Source organism: Ambystoma mexicanum, chromosome 1q (assembly GCF_040938575.1).
Source record: "Ambystoma mexicanum isolate Mex_15411 chromosome 1q, UKY_AmexF1_1, whole genome shotgun sequence".
Lineage (NCBI taxonomy): Eukaryota > Metazoa > Chordata > Amphibia > Caudata > Ambystomatidae > Ambystoma > Ambystoma mexicanum.
Window position 1 is genome coordinate 1386732929 of NC_090922.1, and position 25605 is coordinate 1386758533.

The 25605-nt window shown below is 45.8% G+C and overlaps 1 protein-coding gene across 1 annotated transcript in view; it reads left to right on the forward strand.

Moving 5' to 3' along the window:
* Positions 1–1182: 1182 nt before the first annotated feature.
* STIL (STIL centriolar assembly protein) overlaps positions 1183–25605 on the forward strand; it is a 327963-nt gene continuing 303540 nt past the window's right edge. Inside the window, exons 1-2 of the mRNA XM_069642242.1 lie at positions 1183–1537; positions 17410–17495. Of these exons, the coding sequence (XP_069498343.1) occupies positions 17410–17495 (86 nt within the window). The 5' untranslated portion in view covers positions 1183–1537. The remainder of the gene's footprint in view (positions 1538–17409; positions 17496–25605) is intronic.

Here is a 25605-nt window from a genome sequence, read left to right on the forward strand (position 1 = left end):
CCCTCTTTTCCGAGGACCGCGGCCAGGGGAACAGGACCGCCAGTAGGGCACGGGGATGGCCCACTCCCTCTTCTCCATCCGGGGTCCGGGGTAGCATAACTCCTCGGAGTGCAGCGGATGCTGCCAGGGAGGGGAGTGTCACTCTCACTCCTTCACTTCTTTGTGGCGGATGCCAAAGGGGCTGCAGGCTGGCTCCTCCCCTGGCCGCACGAGCACCCTCGTGCCGAGGGCCGCGGCCGGGGAGGACCCATCTCTTCCTCGGTTGATGTTGGGCCCGCCTCCCATGGGGGATGGGGTGCCGCGTCAGCTGTTTGGTACGCGGCGGATGCCGCCGCTTCGTGCGGGGGCAGCCGCTCCCTGCCGCGGCCAGGGATCTTGAAGCGGCCGACGCCGCCCTCTTCATTGTGGCGGCCGACACTGCGGCCATTTCTCCCTTTCCTTGCGGATTGCGGGTGGGGGAGGGGCAGCGCCCCCACGTCGCGGCTTCCGCCGCAGATACTTTCGGGGAGACAGCATCCCCACCCCCCTTCATGGGGGGCAGACCCTCCTCCGAATGCGGCCGACGCCGCTCGCGGTTCGGGGCCGCCTCAGCTGTACGGTGGCCCCCTTCCAGCTGACACCTTCACGGCTCGCGCCGCCTCTTCTTTCCTCGGGACAATGAGGTGGGGCAGCTCATGCGGCCACCGCCGCACATTCCCCTCCACACGGGGTGGAGGCAGCAGCTCCTCCTCCCGGGGCCACCTCTCATTGTCATGGGACTGTAGACCAAGCTGCTCTGAGGTTCTAGGTCAAAGGATCGACAGTAAAAGGGTCGACAGGTCAAAGGATCGAATTTTTTTCCACCTTTTTTTTGCTAAAATTCACTTTTTTCCCTAAACGAAACCCCCAAAAAAAATATAATTTAAAAAAAATGTGATCCTTTGACCTGTTGACCCTTTGTATTCGATCCTTTGACTAGACACCCTGCTCTGATAGAGACCGTTAAAGCGTGTATCCAAATGAAGCGCCAGGCATTTGACAGCTTACGTCAAGCACAGCTGTTTTACGCAGCTGACGCGCCGTCATTTGTATGCCTAGCAACCAAAGGACGCCAGGCCGTCACTCGAACAAATGGTCCGCGCCTGCGCCGTGCACAAGTCAGTGCCGGGCTTTTAAAACGACGGTTACACAAACCTTTTCAAACCCGCGTAAGAAAGGACGCTAGCGCGCCGTGCCTGAGTGAATCGTCATTGGTCTGGGGCTGGAGGCGAGCTGTGCTTTGATTGGCTAACGATCATCCGGAGGAGGGGCGCGAAAGGGCGGACATTTTGAGGAGTGTTGTTGTCTCTGTTTACAATCATGGGCGACGTCTTCTGGAAGAAGACTCTTGTGTTGTGACCCTGCCGCCTTTCTTGCCGCCTCGCGCGCTGGCGGTTTGGTAGTGGGAGGCGCAGCTGGTATCAGTTGGACTGTTGGCAGGTGGCCTTTCGCCAGTGTACCCCGGGGGAGCTTGTATTCATCCTGACGGCTCTAGACGCGGACCGATGAGCGACTCCCGGTAAGAGCCCCTCGCCGTTTGATAATCCCACTCGTTCTCTCCCTGGAGATCTGAGGAAGGCTATTGAGCCCATCTGTGCTCCCTTTTTTTGTGCACGATTATGTAGTATATTTATACCTAACAGAGTGCCCGCACGTGGAGATGCTACTATTTTTTTTTTTTTACCACGTAATGTCATTTTTACAGAAAATTGATGTTTTCAGACAAATTAAGTCTACATTGACAACCCTAGATTTATAGATGGAAGTGACAGTTGTCGATTCAACTGCGTATCATGTTTTGTAGTTTCCTTGCTAGTTTTGTTTTCAGATTTGTAATTAGAGGTCGGCTCAGATCTCCAGCCTTCGCATGTGGTTCCTTTTATGAATTTGTCATGGTAAACATGCATTGGGTGTATACTACCTTTTCAAAATTGATATTTTCGCTTTTTATGAATGCATTTTGCCCTATATTCTTGTTATTCAGCTCTGTTCACACGCACTTGATTTGTGCTGACTCCCTCAATGTAAACCATCCTCTGTTACAAGCGAGGCTATTATTTTCCTCGCAAATGGTTGAATACCAATAGGTTTCGATGCGAGATTCCATTTGTAAGTACCTCTCGTCGTATTAGCTTTTTGTGGATGGCAATGCTATTGTTAGAAGTATCGTCAATGATATCAGATTGCTATAGTGTGCAGTACAAAATGATAATCCAATACAAGGGATTTGGAGACAGTCGGTTCATTTTGCGGTAATTCCGTTTTTGCTTGCATAGTGTTAAATTTTTGTCCGCGTGATGTGTTGGGCATCCTTGGACAGTCCCCTCTCCTCCGGAGTGAGCTGCACCATCTTTTTATCGTGGGGGACGAGACGTGACCGAATCTTCCAATTTGTTAATTAAAACTAGCGAAGCCGGTAATAACATGGAGGCATGTGATTTTCTTGGGTTGTCATGGTAACTCCAAAGAGGGTAAACCTGTCTTATTGATGGTGACTTGAGAGAGAGGTATGATCGGGACAGCATGGTCTTCTGTCTGCATGTAGTGCTGATTATAGTGAATGAGAGATTGCATGTTGGTGAAGATGAGTGCCTGCCTACTGGAGAATGCTATGTGGATGCTTTGAATGAGTGGTCTGTGTGGTGTCAGTTGAGGTGGCTGGTGGCCGTCTCCTCCCCTTAAGTGCTAGGCTATTATTGAAGTCTATGTAAAAACAAACAAATAAATAAAAGGACGAGTATACCCGGCACTTAAGGGGTTTTATGTACTTTAAAGGCTTCAACTGAGGTTGCCATTCACTTATTGTTATAAAGTCTACCCAAATGTATCCTGCTGTCTCCTTCCAACTGCTTCAAACCAATGGACCTACCTATGGACTATTTGTAATTGTTTGAAGAATGCAACTTTACATCATAAGTTACTTAAAATAACATATTATAGAGATGGCAGAGGCATTGCCTGAAGGGTGCTTGTACAATAGCACAAAATGGGAACAAGTGGTGAGCGATGTTATACGGTTGTAAATAATAAAATGGAGTGAGACATATGCCAGGGACAAACGAACAAAAACCACCATTGGCAATGCCAACTGCTGTGCTTTTGTGTAGGCATGGTGAAGGCAATTCCTAGCCACAGTCATATTGAACTGTTGGCTTTGTCCATGCTTTAACAGGACTTCAGTGCTTTTAAATCGAGTGACTGAAGGCAGACCTGGTCAGACACTTTTACTACACTAGTAGCAGGTTTACAACTCTCCCAGAAGACTGATTTGAAGAAACCGTGGCAGGTACTTCAAGTTTGCTAGTAAGGCTTGACAACAAGTTCAAAGAGTTCCCGCGAGGAGGGGAAAGAATTGGGTGGTAATGGGTAGCAGGATTAGCATGGCCATGGGCAGCCGGTGTGTGGGTACATACTCAATGGTGTGCGTCCCTCCCCTTATGCCATTCCTCACTATATGTCTTAATGCAATAGTTTCGGCTTATAGGTGTCGCAAGCAACATTTAATAGCCCAAACTAAACGAAACTGTTGAATTACAAAGCTAACATTATCTGGCATGGGTGAAAAGGTATGGCTTTTTTGATTTGTATTTGTGAAATACTGTTGGGGATCCCATCTCCTAAAGCGTAATCTGCTCATAAAACTTTCCTTTCATCACTTGTAGGCTGAAAGCAACAGTGTTTCTGTGTCCTGATGCATCAGTATCCTAATTTGCAGCGCTTGCTCTACCAGTGGCCCAGAGCAGGTTCGAGAGTCAAGTCTGTGCATCGCAGGGGTTGCATGTAAGATATGACCCCCGTACCAAACCTATGATTATGAAAAGCAGCCCATGATGGTGGCTATATAAACTCTAAAATAGCTATCTCTGAGTTTAGGCATGGCACACAAGATTTTGGCAGCCACATCCAATTTGATACTTGTCCGTTCCTGTGAGTCAGCTCGGCTGTGGAAGGTGATTTATTTTTTCTGGCCACAAGGGCTGATAGGACATGAACCTTAAGGGCCATGCCTCTTCTTCTTGGATATCTTTGTGACAGTAGGTAACGTCCCCAGAGACAGCCCCTCACCAGACATCTGCCATGGATCCAGGTATCACAGGAACACATCCATTTAAAGTGAGTAGTCTCACACTAGGGTGCTGCATTTCTAAAGGTCTTTGATGCTAGAGAGAAGGGGGCAGCATTGGAGCAGTTGGCAGGGATTCGTTCAGTGGAAGGAGACATTTCTCTCTCTCTGTCTCTCTCTCTCGGAAGAAATGGGCAAGGGTGGCTCACATGGTCGGGCTGAAGCATGAAACTGTCTCAGGCAACAATGGAAAAAGTGGCCCGCAGTTGTAAATGGATATTCATTCCTTTAGTCACAGACTAGGCCTTATTACAACTATGGCGGTATAGTAACAACTGTGCTTGTGAGCTACCGGCACCGTTGCTACTGTACCAACATAGTAAGAGTTGTGCTTGCGGGTGCCTGACAGCCCGCCGGGTCTGACCTGGCAGGCCGTGCAGCTCCTGCGAGCACAGCTCATCGGATGCACCAGCACCGTTATTAACAGTGCTGGTGCATCTGAGCTCCCCGTTCCCATAATTGGGCTCAAATTGGAATGGGGATCTACTGGTACCGGCACCCACGAAAGGGCAATTATCAGGTCCGCCTAACTCGGCAATTATCAGGTCTGCCCAAATTGGCATGACCCAGTAATTGCCCATTCGCGGGTGCCGGACCCGGATTCAACTCCGGCGGCATGCCGGCACAGCTACCGCCAGGGTTGTAATGAGGTCCACTGTTTCAATAGTACCCAAGGGGGTGCTTTGTGTTAAAATATAAGTAAATTATGATATATTCAGCAACAATGGTCAAGATTACTAACTCCATAGTTAAGTAACTCATCAAACAGGTCCACATTGGCCAAAATGGTGGCCCATTTTTATTGGCCCACACTAGCATTTTATATTTTTGGTAAAGGCATTGCCCTGTAGACCAGTCCAAACCAGGGGGCGCCCACCCAGTGCCCCTCAACCATTTTGGAGAAGCTAAGGGCATTTCAGCACCCACACGCAGGCCAACGCAGCAGGTACGTTTATGTTCATTATTTTTATATAAACATGTATATGGATGCGTGTATGCTTATGTTATGAGTGAGTGTATGGCGATGGATGCTCGTGTGAATGAGAGTGATTGCTGTATGAATGTGCAGTGCCTTGCATACACACATAATCATTTTGATTGTGTTAGGCCCAGTAGGGCCCAGGGGACAGGGAGGGTATCTTTTTACTGGACATCTATCATAGATGTCCAGTAAAAAATGTCATGCCTGTACCCCCCCCCCCCCAGCACCAATTACAAACTGTTTGGCTATTTACCATTACCCCCACACCCATCTTTATTGGTTCGGATCCCTCGCTATGCTCGGTCGCTATGGCATTTTTGGGGGAAATAGTTATGCCCCTCCACTTAAAAAAATCACCAGCCGCCACTGGCACTCAGACTGTGTTGGGAACAGGATGGGGGGAACCCAGGGAATATGGTGGGAGCACAATGGGCGGGAACCATGGGATAGTGGTGGGAGCAGAGTGGGGAGAGCCCAGGGTGTGTGATGGGGTGGGGAGAGACCAGGGACTGGGTAGGAGTGGGATGAGGGAGCTCAGCGACTGTGATGGGAGCAGGTGACGGCGCGCAATATATACTGTCCATTTGGCATTTCTGGGGGGGGGGGTCCTGACCTGCCCAGATATTGCTCAGGGGGGCCCTGGCCAAAAAAGTTTGAAGACCATTGCTCTAGTGCAAAGCACTCTGGGTGTGATGTCCGAAGGCAAAGTTCACTTCTTTCAAGAACAGGGATTGGACCACTAAGGTAGGATAACTTTAGTCCAATCACATGTGGACTTTTACCTTTTTAAAAGAAAGGGTCTCCTACTACGTCTTTGATTCACTCTGGAACAACGTCCGAGAATGATTCACTGGAGCTCTTTTTGGAGAGTTGTACTTTGAAGGCGGCCATTTCCAAAATACAAATCCCAAAATCAGAATAAATGGACACACCGCAGTAGGGAATGAGACCAGAAGATAGTTTGCAAGTTGAACAAAGTTTATATCAGAATAAAGATGCACGCAGAGGATTCTGCTGCTCTGAGAGCGCTCTGCCAACAATACAGAAACAGCATATTATAATAGCAATCATTGCCATCAGTGACAAACAGTATAGGGGATGAATACTACATGGTTATTGGTTCATTGCATAGTTGCAGTATGGGCCATACTGGGATGATGCAGCTTGATTGGCTGGTGCTGAACTGCCTAGTTGCAGTATGGGCCATACTGGGATGATGCAGCTTGATTGGCTGGTGCTGAGCTGTTGCTTATCGCAGCACGTGGGCTAGCTGGACTCGTCTGGGAGGGGTGAAGGTCAGAGGGCAGGGATCTGCTAACTAATCTCTGTATTCTGACAACACGAAAAAAGGCTAGAAACAACTAATCAACTTTAAACTTTGATATTTAGTGAAGGTGCTGTAAATTCATCTGACAACTATATATCCAGTTTATACTTTGCCCTCAAGGACCAATAAAACATAGTGCCTTTTAATCCCAGCGCCCACCTTGGAGGGGTTTGATCCACCCGGTGCCTCATGATACAGATTGATAGGTGTTGTCTCTTTATAGGATATATGGTACAGGGGGACTTGGGACCACAGTGGGTGCATGCTCTGGTCAATGCAGGGGATTACAGGGGTATTGGCATCAAAGGGACAGAGGGGTCTGTGTTTGGTGAGCGGTGGGTAAGAAGGCGGGGGTTGAGAGGGCACATGCAGGCTTGTGAAGATGGATGAGCACACAAGATTTGCCCCAGTCACACTAGGGGCAATGAGCTCAGAGGAAGAGAAGGAATACTGTATCTTGACATCCGTGAGAAAAGAGCCGGTGCGGTGCAGACAAGGGAGGAGGTGGTGTGGCTGTCGGGGTTGGCTGTGCGTGGCGCTGGACAATGGGAGAGATGGCTTTTAGAAATCATTAGGCGGCCTAGTAAAACATGGAGTCTGGGGTGGCACAAAATGGAGTCTGTGTCATCCAATGGTTTCCTGCCTCTGTCTTCAGAGGAAAGATAAGGGGGAGTCTTCCCTGTGATGGGATGAGCAATAGATTCCTTCCATGCGGAATGTACAGGGGGGGTGGAAAAGACCCATCCTCCCTTAAATTACCCCCTTTCGTTACTCCTAAAGTAACAAATAACCTTGGCTATTAGTGCGCCCATGTTCTTCTGCTTCCATTACAGCCTCATCCCCGGCTGGAGTTCCCTTTATTGGCATCCAAGCCCTACACATATTTTAGGCTTTGACCCCTTCTTGCATATTCATCAGGAGTGCAGGTCATATATATATACACCCACCATCCCCACACACCTCTTTTTACGACTCAATTTATGGGGTTCTTTGAGGGTTGTGTGCCACAAGTTGTCCACTCTTATCCCCTGTGTTGTACACAGTTGTCATGCAGTATTTGGGCTCCTGGTTAACCCCCGTTTGTACTTGTGCATCCTTCACATCATGAGGCACCTTTTCTGGGTTGCCCACCGTCACCATCATCATTGCACTACTAGGCATAGATCCTACACAGCATCAAACCCCTACCTGGGGCACACAAAAAATCAGTAGCAAAAATACGATGATGGGGACCAGTAGCTTCATTGCAGTCCCGAACCAGGAAGGAACCCAATCAAAAATGGTATTGAACCAGTCACTTGACTGTTCACCACCCTCCTTCATTCTTTTTCTGAGGTTGTGAACTGCAGCGATTGTGATTGTGTCCCGTTATCAGCACCTGCAGAAGGCATGAATGTGCAACATGCACTTCCGAGTTTTCGGCAAACGCTGCCTTCCATTGCTGTGGGGAAGTCCAAAACGTAGCGGTTTTGAATTGTCATCAACTGCAGGGCTCTGAGTTCTACCTTAATGACGTTGACCCCGTCTTCAGTGTCGTTTGCAAGTTGGATCAGCTCCCGCCTCACAATCTGACTGGATGCTTGGTACTAGTGATGCAAAAAATGTCTCGGCTGAGTTGAATAACTTAAACTGGTCCGGTATCTGTGCCAGAAGATTGGAAGAGTCTTTAGAGATGTAGTTTGATGCTCTCCTTTTGTGTGACTGTCTTGTAGCTAATCCTCCGACAGCACACTGTATGTTTTTTGGTTGTTGACTGGGGTGCTGGGGACATTCTGGCGGGCACCCTCTCCCCCTGGACGTACTGCTCCAGAATCGCCGTCGGAGCCGAATGCAGCGGGGCCAGAGCACAAGTACCTCTCCATGACGGTGGGAGGTACAAGTGCGCCTACTTGCCGCATACCCAATAATTGTCCATCAAAGCAGCTGTTCCTTTTTTCATGTTGGTGAGGATAAGCGTTTTGTTACAATATTTGGGCACTTCCCTTCTCCATGAAGGCAAAGTTCGTATTGCACTTCGCGTTGGATCTTGATTGGTTTTTCAAGCGCTGTTACCCACGTTAGTTTGGCAATGTGGTGGGACCAAGTCTGCGTCCATGTTCTTTTGACCCACTGACATTTTTCTTCTGGCAGTCCACGTAGTGCTTCTGCCTTGCACATCACTGTTTCTTCTTGCCATTTGTTTTCCACGAACATTGTTCCCTTTATGACAAAAAATGGTTCCTTGATGCAAAGTATTCCATGTGGCTTGCTGTGACAGGTCTTCTCATTCTGAAGTAGCTGTAACGTTACTGTGTGTGCTTGGAAGGTGCTTTGAATTCTACAAAGTGCAAGATGAACGAGACACTGGGCACCCGTTGTGGGGGTTTCCTTTTGGTATTCGGACCTTCAGGGAACACACATAGAAACTTTCGTTTGTTGCTTGTTTGCCCATGGTGCTCATATCAGAGTTCCTTTTGTTAGACTGATCTGGGTGACGAGGATCTTCTACTGCATCCAACTCTAGGCCATGATGAGCGTCATATGTGGTTCGTTTGGTTTCCCTTTTCCTTCTGTTTCTCCCCCCTAGACCATTTTGCATCTTCATAATTCTTTGATCAAGGATAGGAAAAAGGCCTAAATTATGTTGCCAATACTGTGTAGTAGGAGGGGAGCTTGGGGTAGGTGTTTGGGACCTAAAGTGCATAGAGTAAGCATTTGAGGTAGGATCAAAGGTTGTCTGTGGGTGAGCGTATGGTAATACTAATAGATTAGAAAGTGGTTGGTCCTCGTTATAAACATACCATACATTTTCATCACTATTGTTGAGGACACAAACAGCGGGGCTTTCATTGTGCGAGTCTTGTGCAGTGAGGTGAGATTTGTAGAGATGTTGTGGGCCCTCATCAATTTTATCCCAAATTAGCTGCATTTCCTCTTGCACCAGTTTTCCCCCACCCTCTCTTCTTTTATATCATCTAAAATAAAAGACACGTTCCAATAAAGACCTAAACATAATAATGTTGAAAATACAATGGCCGTAGTCGTACGAGTATGCTCTAGTGGTGCTAACATTGCCCCTACTGCTATCTATCTCTGTCGTGGCGCCATTGATGGCCCTCGTTTCCGCCATGTTTGTACCTACAGAGTGGAATACAATGGGCTAAGTGCATTTTCAGTTACACAAAAATATATATTATTCCATTTTGAGAGAGAGGGAGATATTGTGTGTATATATAACCTATAATAAAACACAGCTTTTGCATGAAATTCTGCACTAGCTGCTCACATAAGCGTCCTTCAGGCCTAACTCGGCCAAACCCAGTCTGGATGTCCACCCACCAGACTGCAAACACATTCAACCAATACCTTCAACACCACACCTAACGCTAGGATGCAGCTACCATTCTACAATTACATCAGCTGCCCACCCACGCACCCTATGGCGCCTTCTCTTTCTACTGACCTGAACTATGGATCCCGAGGGCATTCAGCCTACCAGCGCTTTGAGGTCATACCCATGATATATGAACCATATCCTTTGGGGGTAGTCGGTCGTGTGCGAAACCCAGGTCTTCAAGTCTGCCCACAAATATGCTAGGAGAATCTGCTTAACTTCTAACTGGAATGCCTCTGGGTTTATCACTGTGAGTGATTGGAAGAGAAATAGAAATCTAGGAAGTATACATCTTAATTGAAGTGAATCTAGCCACCCAGGACAGCAGCATTTTGGACCACCTCACTAGGTCAGATTTGATGGCGTTCCACAGGGGTGTATAGTTGTGTGGAATAAACTTGCCAAATATTTTGTGATCTCCATGCCCAGATACTTTATTCCCCCTGCATGCATTTGGAAACCCCACTCTGTTACTAAATGTCCTGGAAGGGCTAAGTTTGGCTGGAGCATTAACGCAACAATTTTATACGGGTTTGCTCTAAATCCTGATAACGTCCCATATTCCACCATGTGGCAAAAAAGGGCAGACACCGACTCCAGCGGCTGGGAGATGTAGGCCAAAATGTCGTCAGCGACTATTGCTAGCTTGTATTCCCTCCCTGCTCTTACAACCTCATGTATCTTAAGATTTGTTCTAAATGTCTGCACTACCAGTTCCAAAGCCAGAGCGAACAAAAGGGGAGACAGAGGGCAGCCTTGTCCTGTGCCTCGCATCAAGATGAAGAAATCCGAAGCGACACCATTGACTAGAACTTTAGTCATGGTGCTCCGGTATAGTGCCAGTGGTCCCGACACCCATTGTTGACCCAAACCTGCCCACCGCATGACTGTGTGCAGAAAAGGCAATTCGACTCTGGCGAACACCTTCTCTACATCATTCGACCTTAAAGTGGGACAGACTTCCCTCTCATCGATGGCAGCAATAAGGTCTAGGGTTTTGCGAACATTGTCCGCACCCTGCCTGCCCCTCACCTAACTGACCTGATCTGTGTGAACTTATTGGGGTAATATTTGAGCTAAACGGCCCGCACGTATGCTTGCGGGAATCTTTGTGTCAACATTTATAAGGGATATTGGGTGGTAGGATGAATTTCTTCGATTGTGATTGGGCTGGTGTAAAATCTAGAGAAGTGTTTAGTGATTTTGCTTGGGTGTAACAGCTCTTTTCCTCTTTGATCTTTAATTTTGGGGATCGCTCTTTCCACTCTGTTTTCGGAGGCGAGCGGCCAACATAGTCAGGGCTTTATTACTTCTCTTTAAAATTTACGCTTTAAATATCGCAGTTGAGTCTGCGCCTTGCCATAGGTCCTTCAGCTCTTTTCGAAGCATTCCAACGTGCGCTGAAATTGCTCGGCAGGGTGGGTTTGAAGTTTTGGTTCTTTGCGTGTGATTTCATGTTTAAGCTCCTTTTCCCTTTTCCCTTTACACTGTGATCCTATTCCTATGGGCTCCCACCGCAATCGTGACACCTCGAATTGTAGCCTTTGCTGCTTCTCATACCGTGTCAATGGTAGCTCTCCTGTGTCATTTTTATGGCAAAATAATCCTTTATTGCATTTGATAGGCTTTCTTTAAATAATGGGTGTTTTTTATAGAGGGTATCGTTACAGTTCCATTTGTGTTTAAGGGCGGGCCTAGGTCCAATTCCAGCACACATAATTAATGATCTGTCCAGGCAACTATCTCAAAGGCTGCGACCAGTATTGGGCTGAGAGGTTACACATCAATTAACTATTACATATGCAACTATACTGTCGGTTGAGAAGGGGAATAGATCACAGACAAGTGCTTCCACCTGGTGTGTTTAATGTAAACCTTTTCCTTAAAAACAAATGTGGAGACAAAATACCCAGAGGTATTCAAAACTGTTTAAACAAAGCATGCAATACAAATGGATACAACCCGGTCAGGCGGTATGGTCATTTGTACACAGCTTTATGGACCGGTACTGTGGCGGATCAGAAGAAGGAAGCAGACTCCAATAGACCATTTTATATTAAGAAAAGGAGAAATGCCTAACTTTCCCTATTCTACAAGGTGTCCCTACCTAACACAGCTAAGGTGCTTGTCAGTAAATGTCTTAACAGAAACTGTCCACACCCAAAACAAACCTAATTGACCCTACCATTATAATAGCAACTAAGAACATGAGAATGCCTCCCAACTCCTGTTATGTGGTTTGCTGTATGCAAATTACTTCAATTATTCATGTAACCTCTGTTTATGGTTTTGATTAGTTCATATATGATATGACTTGGCTTTTCCTTCTGGGAAGCTTATCCCTCTTGGTTGTCTCGTTAACATTGACTTTTCTTTTTATATAGGAATTTACATTTCCCTCTTCTTGAGATTCACTTGAGACTGACTCTTATGGTATTGATCTTGTTCACTTCTTGAGGTTTTATAATATGTATTTTGTTCTCTTTTACTGAGACATGTATGATTACTCATTATTTCCATGCACTTCTCTTGCTTTGGTTAAAGTATGACTGGGATCTTATAATGATCCTGGCTCACTTCTCTTGGTTGAAGTATCACTGTCTCTCCTCTTGATTCAGTTCTAACAATCTCCTGACTCTCACTGCGATGATGATCACTACCCCTTCTGGGTTCAATTTTGCAGTCTTTACTTTGACAGGAACTTGTCGGATTAGTCTCATAACGATTACCCTTTCCCTTCCCGGGTCTCCCATTTTCCCCTTTAACTGTGAGGGTAACGTCACTGGGACCTCTTGTGGCTTGGGGTTGCTTCTCTGTATTGTCAGGTTTTTTTTATTTTCCCTTCTGGTATTGAGGATTACCATACAGTACTTCCTGCATAGTTGCATTTTCGTGGTTTTCTCTGCAGGCTGGTTTTGGCGTTGTTTGGGGGACTTTGGGTCCATCACAAAGCTTTCGTGGTCACACTTTTTGGTCTATTTTTCTCCTTTGTTTCTCTGGACGTTCCCTGTCTATCTGGTTCGGGTCAATATCAGTTTCATGATCTTCGTTAGACCCGGAATGGCATGCATCCAACTCTCATGTAGCATTAAGACGCTGAGCGCTTCTTTCTCCTTCTCTCGAGGGAAGAAAAGGTGAATCTGATTGTCTTGCAGGAAGTGGCAGCACCGGCCCTTCGAAACAATAACGGTGAAGTGAGATCCACCAGCTCTTTCTGTTGAATCTGGGGGTGGTTAGTGAGGAGGAGAAGTGGAAGATGCGTAGGTTAAGCTTTTTTGTGATGCGATCAGGTGAGGTATGGGGGCAGTGTTGTGAAAACAGCGATGAATGATGGACAGGACTTTGAACTCAATGCATACCTTACTAGGTAGCCAGTGTGCTTTACGTCTTGCAAGCGAGATGTGTTAGGATAGTTTCCGGCCCCAATCTGCCATGAAGGAGTTTTTTTCGATTAGTTGCTATTTGTGTTTTTTTTTGGGAGGTTCCTGATAGGATGGTATTGCAGTAATCTAGTTTACTTCCAATGATGGTGAGGCAGGTGCTGGTGATCAGGAATTTTCTGGAAAGGTTGTTGAGTTTTGTGGAGTAGGCAGCAGACAAGGTGACTGCCTTGACATTTTCTGCATGTTTACCTCCGAGTTGAGAAACTCCCAGTGTTTTGATGTGGGGTGATGTTCCCATCAATGCAGAAAGAGGTAAAGGCAGCGTTGATTTTTTAAAAATTTATTTATCTACTTTTTTTTATTTTTTTGAGGCAGCGCAGAGGGCCGTCTATGAGGAGCTCTGTCTTATTCAGGCAGATACCGGGTGGCCGTCCAGGCCTGGATGATGCTGTATATATGATTAATGTTGGCTGAGTCCAATTTGTGATTACAGGTGAGTTTGAGGAGGACCTGCGTTATCATTGGTGAAATTTGTGTATGAGGTACTTGGGCTGTCCAGAATGTCGAAGATCCTTGTGGGACGCCATAGGAGACGGTAATGCGGTCAGCTTTTTCGGCTCCAGCGAAGACCCTGGAGGATCGTCCTGTCAAGGATTCAATCCAGTTGGCTGCATCGGAGGGGAGGTTGAAGGGGGCGGCATAGGATTGCGTGGTCGACGAGATCCAAGGTCGCCGGTCAAATGGGTGGAGGATGACAAGATTCGCCTGTCATGGGGGCGGTCTAGCTGAATTTTAAGGTCGAGCAGAGCCGATTCCGTGCTGTCTGGTACTGAACCCTGATTGGCGAGTGCCCAGTGGGTTGCAGGTTTCACAATGAGTTTGAAGTTGCGAGTAGGTGGTATGGTCCAGAATCTTTAGAAGGTGCGGCACTGTAGTGATGGGGTTGTAGTTGGTGGATCTAGAGAGGGTTTTTTTCAGGAGCACTGACCCAAGCTTCTTTGATCGGGTTGGGTACTATGTGGGAGTTTAAGGAAGTGTTGATGAAATTGACAATGTTGGCGAGTGAGTCAACGCACAGCTTGATGAGGCCGGCTGGGCAGATATCACCAGTGCAATTGGTGGCGAGCACATCCACAGGGAAGAAGTGTAAAGGGGGTATGGGGGGGATTTTGGGAGTTTAGGGTGTAGTGAGTACTGGGGAGTAAGGATTTTTGGAGACTGGTTTTGTCTCGGAACTTGTGGATTTTGTTGGCTATGGCTGATTGAATAAGTGGTCAGGCTTTGTCTTTTGGGAAGCTATCGCTCAGGGGGGCAGGGTTTGAAAGAGCTCTCTTGTGTTAGAGCTTGCTGAGTTAATTCTGATGTTGTAAATGCTGGCTTTTTTGGTCAGGTTTGCTATTTTATATGTGCTGGCAATGGTGTTGAAGGCCTCCTTATTGGCGAGAGTTTTGTTTTTGTACCAGTGATGTTCTTTGGCGCGTTTCAGTTTGTGGAGGGATATTAATTCCTCTGTGAACCAATTGTGGTTACTTTTTTTGAAAGGGGCATATTGGTCTAAGGCACTGATGAGCACAGCATTGTAGGCAGTGAGGATGGCTTCTGGTCTGTGGTGTCTGGCTGCGCCTCGAGGGTGGTACGAATGGTGGGTTCGAATGGTTCTTGGGTCAGTTTGTGGGTGTGTTTAGCAGTGATGGGCAGGAGGACACCCGGCGTAGGGGCAGGGGTGGGTGCGGGTGCGATCGACATGGTAAAGTGGATCAGAGTGTGGCCTGTGCAGGGTCAGTGGAACGGGTTGGTTGATGGACATGACCCAGCCTTTATCATGGGTGGGGGCGGACACAATTTGGGAGTCGTTAATCTTGAAAGCTGTGGTGAGTGAGGGCAGTAGATTTCAGGTCATTGGTGTCTTTGTCGCCCCGTTTAAAATTGCCTAGGATTTGGAATTTGGTTTTAGGCTTAAGGAGAGGGGCAATGAGCAGGGTGGGGGGATGTTGGCGTCTGGGGTGCTCAGGTTGTTGTTGGGTTAACGGTAGAGGAGCAATATGTTGATGGTGGTCAGGGGGTGGGGGTGGATTCAATTTTAGCTAATAGGAGTTTGTAGCCAGGCAGGGGTGGGAGGCTGTGATGGGGAGGGAGGATATTGATATGATGGAGACTCCTCCGCCTTGGTTGCCTTCTCTGTCTACTCTCAAAATGTAGTACCTGGTGGGTAAGGCCAAAGATGGGGAGGGGCCAGCCGCATCGTGCATCCAGGTTTCCGTTATAGTCGAAAGGTTGGGATTGTTGTCCAGTATGGGAGTGTCGGGGTGTGTGCCCACACCCAGTGCAAATTGATGTGGACACAAGTGAGGCCTTCTGTACGGAGGGGGGCTGCTGAGGGCGGTGATGAGTGGCCCGGAGGTGGGCTTGGGTTGATGTGACTGAATGTGGAGGTTGGTGGTATGGACAGTCGCTTGCAGTGTGCTTAAAGTGGTCCTGCAGGGTGGTGATTTGGGCTGATCTGTTTGGGGATCGGAGTTGCTTGTACTGGGATGGGTTACCAAGTACAAGCCAACCAGTCTGGTGTGAAGTCTGTGTAGGCATGATGTGCCTAGGCTTGGTGCCATGTTCAAATGAGGAAGTTGGTGGTCAAAGTGGGTGAGTGATGTGTAGCTTGTGTATCCATTTGCATGTGTAGTGGCAATGTAGTAGGAGGGGAGTTTCCGCCAAGAGTTGATGGGGAGCAGCTGGTACTATGGGTGGTGTCAGGATGGTAGTGCTACAACTAGGTTGTCTAAGTGAGGGCGGGAGCCTAGTTCAGGTTTGAGCATGCAGACGTTCCGGAGGAGATAAATGGTGCTTCGGAGCAGCCAGTAGGCCTCTCGGGTGTGTCGGTGAGGCGATCCATTGCAGAGTAGGCAAGAAGGGAGAATGTGGGGTATTGTTGCCAGGGTGTTTGGGTGGCATAGCTGCGCGAGCTATGAGGCTATGGGAGGTGGTGATAGATGGGGACGGGGGAGACATGGAGCTGAGGTTGAGTGGCAGTATCGTGGTAGACCTTGTGGGTATGTCAAATAACAGTAGCATGGTTTATCGGGTTGGAGCACTGTTAATGGGCCAGGGATGCATCCTTATGCATTGGGACTGGTTTTGGCAGTAGGGCATAGGAGATGGCAACATTTTATCAGCATCTTGGGTGACATTGGCAGTAGTGCAGGAGGCAGCATTTTGCAGAAAAATGCATGTACTGCTAACATTAGCCCAGGACGATATGCACAGACTCGCAAGCTTGTGGGCAATACAGGGATACATTGCATCGGGAAAGTCGTTGCATCGTAGGTCGCCGGGGGCAGAAGTTTGGTGGGGTAGAAGGCCACATTTGGGTGCACTTGGATCATTACCTCCAGGGGCAGTGGCCCAGTAGAGCTGGTGATCAGAGTGGTGGCACTCGGGTGCCGGTGCCCATGCAGCATAACAGCATAAGGGGAAGGTGACTGGCATTTTTTCACATGGCGCGACCCTGAGGGTGCGAACAAACCTGGTAGCATCTGGTTGTGAGTCAGCTACACCTCCCTACCCCAGTGTGCACCAGTCCCTTGTCTAAAGCAAGGCAGGGGATGCCGCGATGCAGGGCAGTGTTTCGGTAGGTGGTACATACCTTGGTAACAGGGGGGAGCTGGACCATTGGGCAAAGAGGAGGACCAACTGGGCCTCTTACCAGGTGGAATGTTTCATGATGCGGATGCCCGCTGCAGTGGGAGAAGTGGGATTGTTGCAGTTATTTGTTCGCTGTAACTGAGTACGGTTGTCTTGGGCAGTGTTTAATCCAAAGCAGTGGGTTTTGTGCAAGTTTTTTGGTCTGTAGCATATGCTCATATCGGTACTATGAGGCCATGCGATTGGCTGCAAGATTTTTAGACTTTAAATGGGCTAACCTAGCCACTTGGCGACATTTCTTCAATAAAATATCACATTTTTTTACTTCTGCTGCTAGGAGGCTTACTATCCTCATGGATTGAACCACAGTAAACCATTTTGTGTACGTGTCCAATTTTTGTACCCTATTTGCTCGAGTTATTTTTTTCAGTACTTTGATTTTATCGCAGTCGAAGTGCCTTAGTGAGAAGCTGTGTCTAGTTTTTACACCAGCAGACTTTTATTCTTGTCATTACCCTCCTATATTTATTATGCTTTTTTTTTGTTTTGTTTTTTTGGTTTGAAAAGATGAGCATACCGATAAATGTGAAGAACCTTCCTCCACACATCATTGAAGCCACATTAAATGGAATGGAGAGCAACTCTAACACCAGGTACGAGCACTTTCTTTTTTCTTTATAGGTGTTTATTTTTTATTTTATTTATTTATTATTTTTTGCTTTTCCCCAGACTTCAGTGATAATTTGCATGATCAAAGAGGTGATCGAAATTCCAGTGTGAAAATTGGTTTATTCCCTTAAAGGGATAGTGCACTCAAAAATGTTTTTGGCTAAAAAAGATGGCCCATAATCCAACATATATATAAAATGTTTTTAAGCCATGTTCCTATGTAAAGTTTTTTTAGCATATGAGGCTGAAACTCGAACATTTCAAACACTAGGAGGCATTCATTTTGTGAAATGGACGAACCTGCTGTGCTGCTGTTAAGCTCTGCCATTGAGGCACCAAATAAGCAAAAGTCAGCCAGCTGTAATAAACCAAGGCTACCACTGGGTGGCTATTGCTTCATGATTGCCGAAGAGCAGAAAATGCAGACAGGAAGGCTGTATTTTTATTTTTTTATTTTTCTTAACAAATCACTGCAATTTATAAATAAAATGTTGTATTTATGATTGCCTTGGTTTTCTTTCTAAGATTCCCGGGCTCTCTCTGGCCAGAGGTGCTTGGGAAACTTAGAAAGAAAACCAGTGCAATCATAAATACAACATTGTATTTATAATTGCTGCTCCTTTGCTTGTAGGCAAGTCCAGGCACTTATGAATACTTTGCCGGCATCCGGCAGAGTTTTCATAATTGCTGCCACTTTCTTTTCTAGTTTCCTGCACGTGAAACTAGAAAAGAAAGTGACAGCGATTCTGAGAACTCTGCCGGCGAAGTATTTATAATTGCTCTGCCTTTAGTTTTCGGTGCCTCCCTGGGCTTTGGGAGCACCGAAAACATAAAAGTGAAGGCAGCCTCCTCTCAATGTTCAGCTCTGCTCTAGCTGCAGTAAGCAAAAGCTCCAGGTATGGGGCTTTTGCTGCTTGATTAGTGCTGCCAGAGCAGAGCTTAACATGAACAGAGGGGGCTGCTTGAAATGACAAAATGGATGTTCCCATGTAAACACTTTGACCCTCGCCTGCTCAAAAGCTTATATAGGAACTTTCTTTAAAAAGATGTTTAATATAGGTTTTTGTTTATTGCCCATCTTTTAATACAAATCATTTTTTGAGCGCACTATTCCTTAAATGTCTACTGGTCTTATGGCTATTCAGTCCTGTGCGCGGGATCTGTGGAATAGTGGGAGCGTGATTATCGTAAAGTTGAGGGTGGCTTTTTCTTTTTTTTTTTCCTTCTCTTTATCCATTGTTTAATGTGCAAAACAATAGCGCCAAGTGAATTTAGATGGGTTTATTTTCCTTTTGCTATGTGGTATTTTTACGCTGTTTTTGTAGTTTATCTCCTGATCATATTTCAACAAAAACGTCCCTACACTGAGGTCTTGCAATGCCTCAGTATGACCAGCTATTGTTGCTTGGGACGGAGGTTGTGGGTGGAAATAACATGTGCGCCCCTGCTTCCTTCCCAGGTTGAGGTGTCAAAATCCATCTTTTCCTGTCTTGCATATTTTTCTGGTATTACAGAGGATGGTATCCGCTTTACTACATGGTGCCTGTCCCTAGATTTCTGAACAGCTGTCTCACGTGTCGATTTCGTTGTGTGTGTGAATACATGTGGGTATTGCAGTAATTGGCGTGAACCACCTTCACTTGCCTCCTAATCCAGGATATTTTATTAATTCTCACGTCTGACACCCTTGCTTATTTTCTGATTGCATCAACAGACATATTTTAACCATTATCCTGTATGCTTCAAACGAGTACAAAAAGCACCACTTTGGTAACATACCCTAAACCTAGCGAGTTTCATCCAATTTGGCCACAGACGTGCATAGGTTGAAAATTGAATTTTTGGGTCAGGAGCAGGAAGTAGCAAGTAGTAGGGTGTCAGGATTTCCCTCTGACCAGGAGTTAACTCATTGTGACCCAGGAATTATTGTGAAGTCTTACAAATGATTTGGATGGTGTACATTTAATGAATGGCTTAAGCTAGATGAGTACAGCAAGACCAAAATAATTTTAGAGATCTAAACCAAGCTATATTTGAATAACTATTTAATATTGGTATGTGCCCACGTCAGAAAAGCCATTGTGAAGTGCCTGACAAAAGATCTTGGGCCTCATTACGAGTCCCTGGCAGGGACGCCACCTCCCGCCTGCAGGACTCTAGATCGCGCAGTCTGGAATTAACAGTGGCAGCGGGTTTACTGCCACTGTTATTTCCGGACCGCCCGACCCGTAATGAGGCCCCATGACTTTTTTGAAAATTTCAAAACTGTTAATAAATGTCATTCACTAATATGCACTGTATTTAGCACTATTGTTGATTCTTAGCGTTTCTTTACATTTCCTTCCCTTTTGCTTTCCTCTTTACATTTCTTTCATGTCAGTTCTTGGGGTCTTGTTACCTCTCATACCTGCGCTGATTTATCATAACTGTTGCATCAATCTGTTCCTGTCGCCTTACTGCCATTTTTTTATAGCTCACTATTGGCATGAAAGTGCAACGTCCCAAACGTGGAAGGAGGTTCAGACTGTGCAAATTCTATTAGCAAGGAGGGCTGGTCATTTAGGGTCAGTATATTTGGCATTTGGTTCAACACGTGTGTACACACGCTTTTCATAGTTAGCTGAGTGCATCACATGGCGAAGGGAGGAGCAGCTGCAGCTATTGCTGATTTTGTATATTTTATTTTTTTATTTTCGAGTTTTGACCCAGGATATTTTTAAGGGCTTTGTAGCTGACGTTGGTTAATTTAGTGTGCTTTGTATTTGGGAGAACTCAGAATATGTTTGGTAGTTGATGAAGGGGTGCTGAAGTGCCATATAGGGCAAACATCCAAGTAGGATAGATTTGATTTTTTTTAGTAACATAGAGCTGTTGGCCATGTTAGCAAGAGTTGTGCCGTTTTTTGAGTTGGGCCCGGTCTGTTGATTACACTGCATTTTGGAGCTTCTGTACATTTAATTATTTTGTATTCTTCCCAAGGGGTTGTACTTATGTCATCACAGATGCTTGATTGACCATTGGGGTTGATGATGTTTAGCTTTTTGTATAGGGGTTAGCCAATAGGACATGTCCGGTTAATCTGTATGGGACATGTTTTTATGAATATTCTTTTATTTATTTGTCTTTAAAAGATGTACTTGTCAGCGTGTCGAGTGAGTTCTCAGTTGCAGGGCTGACTGCCCCTCCTGTGTCTGCATATACTTATTCCTTGCAAGACGTGCGTATCTTTATTGAACACTTGGATTGTTTTTATCGATGCTTTTTTGGGCCTAACCTAAACCTCTTTTTCGCCACCTTGCTTGCACTGCTTCAGAATGAGTAGCTAATACATAGCGGGTAGCGAATCTAACTTCCACATGAGCTGCAACTTTTTTGTTGTCTATTACGCTTTTAAATATCTTGTAAAACGTTCCCTGAAGCTCCACTATCCCAACCGGACTTTTAATATCACATATGTATGTTAGTATGGCCAAAAATAGCTCATGGTAGGCGTAGGTGTCGGTGTCCAGGTTACCAGGCTGTTTTAGGCTATATCCAGGCGATAAATGGATCCCAGTAATTTCGATCCCTGTATTGCAATCTCCTGCATGAGTTGCATTTGGCCTTATGTCCAGGTGACACTTTTTTTTCAGTCAACCAATGGTACAGTGTTCTTGGCTTTCCATTGCTTGCATACTGTAGTGCTTGCATACTGTAGTGCCTTGACTGGCTTTTTGATCAGTGTGTGTTAGCTAAGTTTTTCTGAAGTCCTACTGGTGTTAGACTTCATAAGACCTATCTCTTGGTATTGGGGACCCATCTTTTAATATAGGGCTATACAACAGAAGTCGGTAGAGTGGCTGAGCAGCCATGCTTATGCGAGGAGGGAGTTAGGTGAGCTGTAGAGCAGTACAAATACATTGGTTCATACAGCGATCCAAGAAAATACTTACTTGCGTAAAGTCATATTAAAATACATATATATATATACAAAGCACATAAGCAAGTATAAAATGTAGCAACTAACAATAATATACACTTAGAAAAGGAATACGATTATAAAAAGAACAATATTGCAGATGAGTAACTTTTTCTATACTGTTGATATCCAGCACACAGTGACTACAGTTAAGCTCTGTAAAAGCACTTCTATGTATCAACTTAGCAAAATTCAGTTTGAGGGAAGTAAAGGTTAGACAGAACACAGCTAGCAACTGCTAAGTAACAATGTATAGGTAAGTAACAATGTACAATCTCCCATAGTGATTTAGGCGGTCTGTTTCCTTACTAAAAATGTGTTTACAATTCAAGTTTATGGAGGAACCAGCATTGCCAAAGCCAGTAGGATCAAGAACATGGACCTTTGGCAAACCAGCTAAGCCACAGTCAAATGGTCAGGTCCAGTTCTGATGAAAATCTTCATAGACAAGTTAAATAATCAGTCAGTTGTTCTCATAGAAAACACAGGAGCTTCGTTGTGTTCCGCTGCTCGATGAAATACAGCCTCCAGCTATGAAGGGAAGCAAAGGCACGGCTGCTGGTGCGGAGGGGCTCCAGCCCCATTGCAATGACCCCACAGTCCTAGTAGATATCTTCAATCAAACACTGCTTAAAGCCATTGACAATATAGCACTGCTCAAATTACGGAAAGCTAAACAAGCCCACCTGAACTCCTGGTTCACCCCACAGTTACGAACCGTACGTAAAGAAAAACGTAAAGCTGAATCACTCCGGAAGAGCCACCCATGTGACCCTAGATCGCCTCATTATCACCACCCACAACTACAAGGCTGCAATCCTACAAGCCAAAAAGGAGACTTACAACATACATATCTCCCAAGCGCAATCCAACACTAAGGAGCTATTTAAGATCCTTAAAGAATTAGAATCCCCCTCCCCTGCTGCTGATACTTGCATTAAAGACAGTAATTGGTGCAATAACATCCAAAACGCTCTCCTCAACAAAATCACCATCCTGCAATCTTAAATTAACGCCAAACAAACCACCTTACTCACCAACCCCCCCCCCTACCAAACCCTCCATAACTCCCACGACCTCCTTTTCTCACGCCCTTTTTAGCTTCACCCCACTCGCCATCCTCTAGGTCAAACACCATTCGCAACGTAAAACCGTCTAATTGTCAAGGTGACTCTTTCCCAGCACCTATTAAGGAAGCGGCACATGTCCTTGCTCCTTTTTTATAACCACCTTCGTTAACTCGCCTCTCTTAACTGCAACGGTGCCCAATAACCTAAAGGACGCATGGGTTATCCCTCTCCTAAAAAAACCGACTCTAGACCCCGAAACACCAACTAACTACAGACCTATCACTACCGTACCTTTCTTACTCGAAATACTTGACAGAGCAGCATACCTGCATATTCAGAACTATTTGGAAACTAACAACCTACTTGGCTCAAGACAATCTGGCTTCAGACCTAAGCACGGGACTGAAACAGCTCTTTTGGCCCTCCAAAACTCAAATTGAGGACATTTAAAGACAACAGCAAATTGGCCCTTCTACTACTACTGGACCTATCTGCTGCCTTCGATTTGGTCAATCACCAAATACTATGTCGGCATTTGAAGTCCGCCGCCCACTTTTCCGACAATGCATCCAATTGGATCAGGTCATTCCTTGACAATAGGCACATGAGTTTTCTCTCCGTCCTCATTGGCTGATCCCACACCAGTCCCTTGTGGAGTCCCTCAAGGGTCCTGTGTCTCCCCAACTCTCTACAATGTCTTCACCAAACCACTATTTGATGTGCTTGACTATCTGGGCGTTACCTACACGAATTACGCCGATGACACCCAGATACTCAATGACATCTACCTTGTCATCCAAGCCTGGATGGCCCAACACGAGCTGTGCCTCAACGATGACGAGACTGAGCTTCTCATCCTAGGTACGCAACAGAGACTCAACATACTGAGTTCTCTGTTCGGTTCCTTTAACATTGACGGTAACATAATTAAAGTATCCAAAGATACTAAAACCTTGGGTATTTATCTGGACTCCTCCTTGACTCTCACTAGACAAACCAATGCAGTAGCTACCGCATCTGCTTACACCTGCAAACTGATCTCAGCCTGTCGCCCATTCCTTACCACTCAGAACTGCATCACCTTTGCTAGGACCTTGGTTATGTCCAAACTGGACTACTGCAACGCTCTGTACCAAGGCACCAACCAGGGCAACCTTAACAAACTTCAGATTACCCAAAATAATGCCATCAGAGCGGCCCTCAATATCCCCCGCTCTTCTCACATCTCAGAAACCATGAAGAACCTCAACTGGCTCTGATGCCCAAAGAATTTCACTCAAATACTGCCCCTCGCATTCAAATGCATAAACCATCAGGCCCATGTGTACCTTGCCTTACGATTTACACAGCATATACCATCGCGAGTACTCAGATCTGCACAATCCCAAGGTCTTGTGATTCCCTAGATTTAAGCTCCAATCTGCTGGGGGCGCCAGCTTCCCGGTCTTGGCGTTCTACTGATCCTGGTTGGCCCACAGGGTCCCTTGTTATGCTTTTCTCCGTCACTACTGCACTGTTTGTTGTTCTGAACTGTTATGTCAACTGTAAATTTTGTTCACAATCTATTGTGACCACTAACTATATGTCATGCCTGTAACATTCTTCTAAGATATGCGCCTGGTTGCTCTTGGGCCTGGTCTGCACTATATAAATAAAACAAATACAAGCCATTAATTGTAGAAAGGGTAACATAAAAATGTTAATTGAGAAACTAGACAAAGGGGATACTAAGTAACCACTCCAGCAACCTATTGTAAGATGGTGTGTGCTGGGGTCTAGAAAGTTACAAATATAAGTAAAGTCCATTTCACTCACTCCTCTTGGAAACAGTAGTTTAACCAAGAGAAGGTATTCAAACATTAGGGGAATCTGAAAGACTTCCCTGTGCCACTGCACTGGAGGGTGCTTTGTGTCAGTGTAAAACAATGATGCCTATGGAGTTTGTCAGACACCAAAACCAAAAGAAATAGTGTTCAGATCACATAAAAATACATGAGTGGGAAAAAGGTCTCGCCCTCTCCAGGCTAAAAAATTATAGTCAAGCAAAAGAGCTGAGGGTCTCGAAGGTAGAAGGGAATTGGCACATTTCTGAGAATTCTCTGTCTCTCTCACATATATTCATATATCATCTTTGAACGTGCAGCGAATGGAGAGTAAAGAGCGCCTGAGGCGCGAGGTGTGTGTAAGAGAGCATTGCAGGCAAGCTTTGCTTTCATTGAACAGGGTAACTTAAATGCTTTGCTAGCAAAGTGCCATTTGATTAGCAAATGTGGAGGTAGAGCCAGACCAATTGGAACAGTTGGCTGGCTACCTCGTCCGTCATACTGAGGTCAGTTGGGACACTGCTTTACAGTGCACACATTCTTTACAATAGTTTAACTGATCATTATTCACAGTATGCTTTTCCTTACAATTCCCACGTTCCGCTTGTTAGAAAGTGCACTCTTCCCTGACCCGCTCCCCTCCCCGTCCCCTTCAGACATTGTTAGTAAACCTCCTCTACCTTGGCGGCACTGCCAAATTTGTAATGCCGTATGTTTAGCTTTGATACTTTACTTTCCTCTTTTGTCTTTCTGCCTTTTTCATGAAGTGCTGTGCAACCAGCAAAACCTCTGTCAAATCCTTTGCTTCCCAACCATTCAAGATCGATTTGTATACCTTGTACCAAGGGTCCCTCCATCCAAGGGAAGAAAGTAATCCAAAAAAAGGGAGCATACGCCAAGCAAGAAGTAACACAAGTTTATTGGACTCAAACAGCTGGGAAGCACAATTCGGACCGTTCGTGTAACTGAAGATAATGCAGTGAGCCGTTGTCGCCCACTGCTGCTGAACTTTTTATCCAAACACGTCAAAAGATCATGCAACATTTGGTTGCATTCTTACGGCAGGTCAGAGATGCTGATTGGTCGGACTGCGCAAGTCCCCTATATCCAAATATATGTTGAATGATCTTAATTGCCTTCCACAACTTCTCCTATCCTTGTGTAGGAAATACATGTACTGTTTTATGTTTAGATTTTATTTATAATTGTTCTCCTTTTGGATTATATGCAAAAATATCTCTTA